Here is an 8,991-nt window from a genome sequence, read left to right as displayed (position 1 = left end):
TTTTTTTTTTTTTCTCTCAACTTTACTGTTGAGATTATACACAGAAAAACAAACACCAATTCAACAGTTTCTGCAAGTATCATTTAGTTACATCCATTACATTCTTCAAGTTGCACAACCATACGCACTCTCCTTTTCTGAGTTGTTCCTACATCATTAACATAAACTCAGTACCCCCTAAGGTTCCTATCTAATCTTTCAAGTTGCTGTTTTCTGTTTGATCCCATACACGTAGTTCTTAAAAGAGCATAATGCTCAAGGCAGAAGACTTCAGGGGACATTTTTGGTTTAAGGTTTAAAAGATTCTCAAAGGGCAATAGTTTCCAGTAGTTCATCTCCCCTCCATGACTCCTGAAAGTCTAGAGTCCATGAGAATTTGAAATTCTGTTCTGTATTTCCCCCCCTTTGATCAAGATTCTTCTATGGAATCTTTGATCAAAGTGTTCAGTAATGGTACTCGGGCACTATCCAGTTCTTCTGGACTCATGGCAAAGGAGGCACTTGTTCAGGGAGGCAATTAGCCACACATTCCATTTCTTCCTCCTATTCCTAACTCCTCTTCTTCTGGGTGAATGGAGACCAATTATTGTCCCTTGGATGGCTGCTTGCAAGATTTTAAGACCTCAGGAATTAGGCAACGAACTAGCAAGTAGAAGCATTGAACATGTTATTAAACCAGTGAACTGGGATGTCCCATGAAACCATGACTCTAAACCTTCAAACCAAGGAATTAAATCCTGTGATGTGTTTAGTTGTACATAAGCAGCCTCAGAAGCTACTCTTTGTTTTTGTCGCTGTTGTAAATGTATCTGTCTTAGTTATCTGCTACTGCTGTAACGGAAGTACCATAAGCAGATACTTTTAACAAACAAATTTATTCTTTCACAGTTTAGGAGCTCTGGTAGCGTAGTGCCTAAGGCATTTGACTGCTAACCAGGAGGGTGACGGTTCAAACCTACCAGCCACTTCTCAGAAGGAAGGTTGGGCAATCTACTTCTGTAGTGATACTGCCTCGGAAACCCAAGGAGGGGTCGCTGTGAGTTGGGTCTGACTCAACGGCACATTAACAACAACAACAACAGTTTAGGAGGCTAGAGGTCCAAATTCAGGGTGCCATGTTTAAGGGAAAGCTTTCTCTTTCTGTCAGCTCTAGGTTAAGGTCACTGTCCCCTTTCAACATCTGTGGGGTTGGCATCCCTTGGAGGTCTCCTTTTGCCTTGGCAGCAGTCTTTCCCTGGTCTCGGAGGTTCTCAGCACGGGGACCAAAAGAATGTACCGTGTTCCCAGCCCTTCTTTCTTGATGGTACTGAGGTCCCTCCCTTCTACTCGCTTCTCTCTCCTTCCATCTCTTGTAGGATAAAAGGTGATGCAACCCACACCCCAGAGAAACACCCCTTATGTGCGATCAAGGCTGCGACCTAAGTAAGGATGTTGCATCCCACCCTAATCCCCTTTCAACTAATTGGCTGATCTCATAGATTAGAGGTGGGAGGGGGATAATTACATCATTACATAACTGTCAAGCCACTGAGAATCATGGTCCAGCCAAGTTGACATGTATTTTTGGGGACAAAAATCAACACATAACAATATCAGACAACTTTTGTCAGTTCAGCCTTTGACATGTATACAACTTATTCACAACAATTATAATAATCAGCTGTGCAACCCTACCCTTCATTTATGTGAATTTCCCATCACCCCCCTTTCCCGCCACCCTCGTGCCCCTGGAACCACTAATAAAGGTCTCGTACGTTTGCCTTTTCTTGCCTTTTAGTGTACATAAGGTCACACAATGACTGGCCTATTGTGATTAACTTATTTCACTCAGTATAATGTCTTCCAGCTCCATCCATACTTGTAGCATGCGTCAAGACTTCGTTTCTCCTACTTGCTGAGTAGTAGTACATTGTATGTACAGACCATGTTTTGTTTATCCATTCATCTGTTGATGGGCATTTAGTTTTCCATCTTTTGGTTACTGTGAATAGTGCTGCAATGAACACTGGTGTGCAAGTCTCTTTCTGAGTCTGTGTTTTCAAGTCTTCTGAGTGGAATCACTGGGTCGTATGGTAGTTCTATTTTTAATTTTTTGAGAAATCATCACACTGTTTTCCTTAATGGCTATACCATTTTACATTCCCACTAGCAATGGATAAGGGTTCTTATTTCTCTACATCCTTGCCAACATTTGTTATCTTCTGTTTTTTTTTTTAATCTTAGCCATCTTAGTGGCAGTGAAATGGTATCTCATTGTGGTTTTGATTTGCATTTCTGTATGGCTCAGACATCTTTTCATGTGTCTGGTGGCCATTTGAATGTCCTGTTTGGTGAAATGTCTATTCAGGTCCTTTGCCCATTTTATGATTGAGTTGTCTTTTTGTTGTTAAATTGAGTTTTATATTTATTTTAGTTATTAGTCCTTACCGGATATGTGATTTCCAGAGATATTCTCCTAATAGGTAGCTTGTCTTTTCCTTTTTTGGTAAAATCTTTTGATGAGGAGAAGTTTTACTTTTTATGAGGTCCTATTTCTTTATTTTGGCTTTTACTTGTTAGTGCTCTTGTTAATATGCTAGATAATCCATTGTTAAAAGCTAGGCCTGACAGCATTGCCCCTGCTTGTTTTTTCTGAGAATTTTAAGGTTTTAGTTTGCATCTTTAGGGCCTTGCTCCATGAATTTGTTTTTGTGTTTGGTGTGAGGCATGGATCTGGTTTCATTGTTCTGCATGTGGAAATCTAATTTTCCCAGCACCATTTATTGAAAAGACTCTTCTTTCCCCCATCGAATGGATTTAGCACCCTTGGCAGTAATCGGTTCACTGTAGATGTGTGGGTTCGTCTCTAGACTCTCAATTCTCTTCCCTTGGTAAGAGAGTGCTTCCATTTCTGGTCCCCAGCCTCTCCTCTTGGACTGTTTGCCCCCTGGGCCACATGCGCTCACATGGCTGCCTTGCTTCATGGCTTTTGCTTGTGGGATTGGCTGCCTTTCTCTTTCTCTCATACACGCTTCTTGGTGGGTTTGATTCTGCTGGCATTGGGTAGGGAGGGTGACTGAGTACCAGAGGAGGTCTGTGTCAGGTAGGGAGCCTCGCCTTTCCCAGAAGGCCTGGGGGCTGCTCTGTGACTGGACTGCTCTTAGACCCTAGATGGACCCTTCCTGGGAATGGTTCCCCCTCAATAATAGAAGCCTCCACAGGTACCCAAGGGTGGCCTTGAGGCCCATTTGCCGCAGCCCTTACCTCTCACCTCTCACCTCTGCCCTTCCTTTTCTTGCAGTGCCTGGAGAAGTTCCCCGTGATCCAGCACTTCAAGTTTGGGAGCCTGCTGCCCATCCAACCAGTCACGTCGTGCTAGGAGGGCCTCCCAGCCAGAGCCATCCGTGCTGCCCTCCTCACCTGGCTGCGGACCCCTACCTGCCCTTCCCCTCTGTTCTTTCTGTTTGACTATTTACCGGGGTGGGGTAGTAAGCGCAGGGTAGAGGCAGACTTGAACATATGGCTGAAGGACCTGAGTTGGGAGAAGTGACCAAAGTGTGGCCAGTTTGCTGACCTCCCCCTTGATAGAGGGGCAGGAGGAGAGGCCTGTCCTGTCCCTGTCTCTCCTGTCTTCCCATCTCTCCTGTCCAGTGCCATTTGAGACCTGGGGCTATCCTGCACCACGGTGGGGAGGGGATTTTGCCGTTTCCCTTGCTTTTCTTCCCCATCTCCTTTGCCTTTCTGAGGGTGGAGTGATTGCTCCCCACAGGGTGGCTTGTTTCCTGAGCCCCTGGTCTCCCATGTTCAGGTGGGTGTCTGGGTGCTCTGAGGGCTGGGGCTGGGGCCAGCGGCCAGCCAGCCAGTGGTGGGGTTGGGGAGGGACGGAGATGCCTGGGCTGTTCTGGCTGGTGAACCCCCAGCTCTTCCTTCCTAGTTCTCCCTGGGCCTCAGGGGATGTGTCTGAGCCTCATCCTGGCTCTGCTGTTCTTTGGCCCTTGACTTTGCTAGGTTTCCAGGCCATAGCTACATCTCTCTTCCTCCCCAGGTGGTAGCCTACCTATGAGACTGCCCTTTGGGGTAAGTAGGCTCCTGGGAGGGCTCAGGCAGAGCTTACCCCCTCCTTCACCAGCAGATTGGGTGAGGCCTGTCTTTCCAAAGTTGGAAGGGGCTGGCAGAGGCCACCGGGGGGCACAGGGCCAGGTGTGTGTGTGGAGAAGCTGGGCTCCTCGTGGCGGCTGTGCCTTCTGATGCTTCTGCCTCCTCACTGCTTCTTGCTTCTCCTCTCGTGGCCCTCGGCCCTGCTTTTCTGTTCCCTGGGCAGTGAGTAGGCCACAGCAGGGAGGCCTTAGAAAGCAGCAGCCGCAGTCTGGGATGAGGTAAGCGATGCTCCCAGCCTGGGTCCTGGCTGTGAGGATGGGCAGGGGCTGGGCTGGGCTGGCTGGGCCCAACCCTAGGGGTGAGGGCTGCTATAACAGCCTGCTAGTTCCCTAGTTTTCTTCTAGGGTTATTCCTGGGCCTCTCTCTTGCAGACTCTCCCCTGCCCATATCCAGGTCTGCCCCTCTCCATTACCCTCTGCCCACATCTGGGTTCCACATACCCTTTGGGGAGGGAGAGCCCCTGAGAAGCACAATGTAGGGCTTGGCCCTCAGATCTAGGCTGATGGTCTGGGCTGAGGCTGAGGGAGAAACCAGAAGAGTCACAGAAATAAAAGTTTTCCCAGGAGAGGCCCAGCACCTCCTCCCTACCTTGGTCTCCACCACCGCCTTCCTGGTACCTTCCTGCCCTGTGCTAGCGCTCCCCCCCCAACCCCTTGCGCCTTCATTGCTATTGGGATTAAAGCCTCTGTTTTGCATCTGTCACCTGTGTGAGGTTTGTCTTTTCATGCCACATGCTTGTTCCATCTCTGGACTGTTTGTCCCCTTGTCAGGTCCCCTTCCCTTAGGCCATGGCATCTAGGGCTTGAGCTGTTTCAGTTGGGGGCTGGGTTGAGGGAAGGCACCCATTGAGTGTGGAATGGTTGTCTGAACAGAGACCTATGCTCAGATCCTGGCTCTCCACAGCCCCTACCCCAGCTGCAAGTTCTTAGGTAAGTTACTGAATCTCTTGAACCTCAGCTTGCTTGTCTGTGACAGAGGACCAGTCGTAGGGTGGTTGTCGAGAGTGAATAAAGGTTATGAAGTCCACCACCGAGGGCCTGGTACGGAGCAAGCGGTCCCGTGGTCACCATGGCTTTTCTTGGTGAGGGCAGCCCCTCTGGACTTCTGGATCACGCTGGAGCAGGCCCAGGGGAGCCCCAAGTATAGATACTGGGAGAACCTTTAGACTGGACCTGGCAGTAAGATGTGTACCTGTGGTTTTTAAGGGGGTGGCCCTCCAATCTTCTGCCCCGCCCCAGCCCTTCTGTCCTTGTCATGCTGGAGTTGGGGGTCTCTGGGGCTGCTGTGCCTCCCTCAACACTTACTTAGGCAACCCCTGTCCCTGGGTCTTGTCAACTTCAGGACAAGTCTCCTCCCCAGAGAACAAGAACCCTTGGCTTCTCTCCTGGAGTCAGGCCGAGCTGGGTGCAAACCCAAGACCTGCCCCTGCCTAGCTAGGAGAGCCTGATAGTTGACTCCATGTCTCTGAACTTCAGCTTCCTGATCTGCAAAATGGTCATACTGTTGTTTACGTCATGAATCATGAGGATTCAGTCATTCCACAGACAGTGGTGCATACTCATTCTAGTGTGTTTGACAGGAGTCAGTCCACGAGTAAACTTAATATTGGATAGGGAGGTGTAGGAAGAAAATGACAGCAATTAAGTAGAGAAGAGAGGGGTGAGGTGGGATGTTACTTGAACTGGAGGGGTCAGGAAAGGCACCTTGGAGAAGGGACAGGGGAAGCAAGACCTGAATGAGGAGAAGGAATGACCTCCAGTAGCACCGTGGGCAGAGGGAGCAGGGTGGGTGTGAGCTCAGTTCAGGGCCCAGCTGGGAGTTGAGGGCTGGAGCCACGGAGGGCTAGGGGGTGAGCTCAGAGAGGCCAGGCTCCAAGGCAGCAGGGCCTTACGGGCTGTGCTGAGGACTTTGGAGTTGAGAATACAGGTAGTCCCCAATTTGTAGTAGGGTTCTGCTCCAAAGACTTGGTCATAAGTAGATTTTGATCTAAGTACCTCATTTTTTAAAAGTTTTTTGTTTTGGTGGTTTTCTTTTATTATCTTTATTAATTGTAGCATTGAATATCTGCAAGTGAACATCTGAGAAGAATAATATCAGCAAATTACATGCTGGAGCATTGTATATGGTACATACTATCAGTGATAGAATGTGCCAGAAATGCGGTTTGTCCTGACGTATTCCAGTTAGAGCAAACCTGCCCTTACCCCATCCTTTCCGGTATGAGGACACCTGTATTCAAGGGGAGGCTGCTAGAGGGTTTTCATCAGGAGCAAAGTGCCTGGATCACTCTGGCTGCTGCCTGAGAAGGGCTGGGTGGGGCAAGAATGGGGATGAGACGTTTGGGAGGCTGTTGTGGTGGTGGATGAAAGATTGGTGGCTCAGTTTAGGGTCCAGCATGGAGGTGGTGAGAAGTGGTCAGATTTTGGCTGTGTTGAGAGATATCACTGACAGGAAGGGAGGTGTTGGAGGGAAGAGCCGGCAAGACCAGCTGTCAGTTTAGCTTGTGTACCTTGAAGCCATGTACTGAGGACCAGGGGAGGACAGGGATTGTGGCTTTGCTGTTGGTTGGGAGATGCCTGTTGCCTTCTAAGAGATGTGGTGGAGGCAGGCAGATACACTAATCTAGAGCCAGGGGAGAGGTCTGGTGGGTGAAACAGACCAGGGAGTGGGCCGCATGATGACTGCATGTAGAGCCACCAAGAAGCCCTGCTGGCGCATTGATTAAGCACTCAGCTGCTAGTTGAAAGGTTGGTGGTTTGAACCCACCAGCCACTCCATGGGAGGAAGATGTAGCGGTCTACTTTCGTAAAATCTACAGCCTTGGAAACCCCATAGGGCAGCTCTGCTCTGTCCTGTAGGGTCACTACTAGTCAAAAATCTATGGCTTTGGTTTTTGGTAGAGCCACCAGATTGTTGGTGCAAGAGGGACAGGCTGAGTTACAGGTCACAGGAGGAGGGCAGGCCTACAGGGGAGCCTGTGGAGTAGAGGCTGGCAAGATGGAGGGCAGGGAGACCCAAGGTCAGAGTCCTGGAAGCAGTGGTGACCTGCTGGACAAATGACTAAGAGGACAGAGAATTGGCCCTGGGTCTCTGGCCTAGCATTGGGCTGCCTCAATGGAATCATGGGATGGGTGGAGGCAGGGAACACAGGAAGGGCACTGCAGCAAAGGTGGTTTGGATGACGGGTGCAGATGAGGGACACTGCAAGTGATGGCCGATTGCAAAGCTCAAGAGGTGGGTTGCATCTGGCCTGTGGTGGGCTCTGAGCATCACACTTGGGAGGAGTTTGAGACCTTGTAACAGACTCCCACAGCACTCTCCCGTCTTTCACACTTGACACGCTCACATTTGATCATGTGCAAAATTATGTGTTGAACATCTGTCTTCCCGCTAGGACAGGGACTAGCCTGTCTTGCTCACTTTGTTCTCCCAATGTCCGGCAGAGACTGACACACGCAAGACACCCAGTAGATGTTGAGTCACTGAGGCCATGGAGGATCCTTGGGGGAGCCAAGGAAGACCAGATAAGATAACTAACTGGTGCCTCCGCATGTGTGAATGTGAGGGTGTGTGTGTGTGCATGGGAGTGGGACTGGGCTCTAGGAACCTGTGGATTCCTCCTGTGTGGTGCAGGGCTGGGAGCTGGGTGCCAGCGATGGAGCTGGGGCTGCCCCTCACTCAGGTAAGAGATGTTGAAGGCCCTGTGCAGGGCAGAGAGAGGCCCTGGCCTGGGAAGGAGAAGATGGAGATAGAATTAGGTGTTGGGAAAGAGGAGTGAGTTGACCCTAGCATGGCTTATCCTGTGAAACATTGAAATAATCTAAGTGTCCAACAACTGGGGAATGTTGGAAGACAGATGAAGCAGGCATGCATTTGGCTGTCCCTGCAGCCATTAACACGACGTTTATCTGTTTATTCTTATGGAAAGATGCTTATGGCATGTTTTTAAGGGAGAAGGTGCAGCCACTTTTAGTCAAAAAGCAAAACTCTACATTATTGACCCATCTGTCTATCTATATAGACAGAAGGCCAGGAGGCTGTTTATCCAGGTATTAAAGTGCTTATCTTAGGGTGGAGGGGAGATGAGCGTTTTTGGAAAATCCTTACTGCTTTTCCTGCTTGCAAAAGATACATGATGATTATGAGAATGTTAAACATTACTGAACTCTAAAAGAAAAGAGAAAGTGATTATGAGTTTTAACTTTCTTTTTTGTTTTTCATATCTGATTTTAAATCTTTCCACAATATCTACATACTACTTTGTAACAAGGAGGGGGGAAAAAAACAAATGAGTTAAAAATTGTTTTCCCCAAAGAGCACTGGAGGAGAGGGCTCATTCCTCTAGTTAGGAGGAAGGGGAAGGGAGAGAGTTGCTCAAGGTAATGGGTGGGGAGTTGAATTCTGAGCAGGTATCCACCTGGCCGGTGCCTCCCTGAAAGCCTTAATGGAGATGGCCAGGTGGGACTTGGGCTTTGGAGTGGAGAGCAGCTGTTGAGAGATCTGACCAGGCTGGACCTAGCAAGGGGAGGCTGCTGGGATTCCTCATGGAGCCTTTGGACTGGGGAGAGTTGAGGCCAGCCAGTGGCTCCTGGGTGGGCAGCTGTGGCCTCCCTGCCCTGGCAGTGATCTCTGGGACTTTCTCCTATGTGTTGGTTACCTAGTGCTGTTCTGACAAGAATATACCACAAATGGGATGGCTTTAACAGACGGGAGTTTATTCTCTTTTTTTTTTTCCTTTTTTTTTATTAGGATTTGGGTAAAGATTTACAGAGTAAATTCACTTTTCATACAGCAGTTCACATATACTTTGTCTCATGTCATTGACCAAAATTTACAATGCAGCAGCTCCCCTCC

At 48.9% G+C, this 8,991-nt stretch overlaps 1 protein-coding gene across 1 annotated transcript in view; it reads left to right on the top strand.

Moving 5' to 3' along the window:
• Nucleotides 1-3,358, top strand: part of PTPA (protein phosphatase 2 phosphatase activator) — a 41,510-nt gene extending 38,152 nt beyond the window's left edge. The window contains exon 10 of the mRNA XM_007944238.2: nt 3,281-3,358. Coding sequence (XP_007942429.1) covers nt 3,281-3,358 — 78 coding nt within the window. The remainder of the gene's footprint in view (nt 1-3,280) is intronic.
• Nucleotides 3,359-8,991: the final 5,633 nt, after the last annotated feature.

Source organism: Orycteropus afer, unplaced genomic scaffold, assembly GCF_000298275.1.
Source record: "Orycteropus afer afer isolate SDZICR_OR568_19922 unplaced genomic scaffold, OryAfe1.0 scaffold00123, whole genome shotgun sequence".
Classification (NCBI taxonomy): Eukaryota; Metazoa; Chordata; class Mammalia; order Tubulidentata; family Orycteropodidae; genus Orycteropus; species Orycteropus afer.
This window is presented reverse-complemented; position numbering and strand designations above follow the sequence as displayed.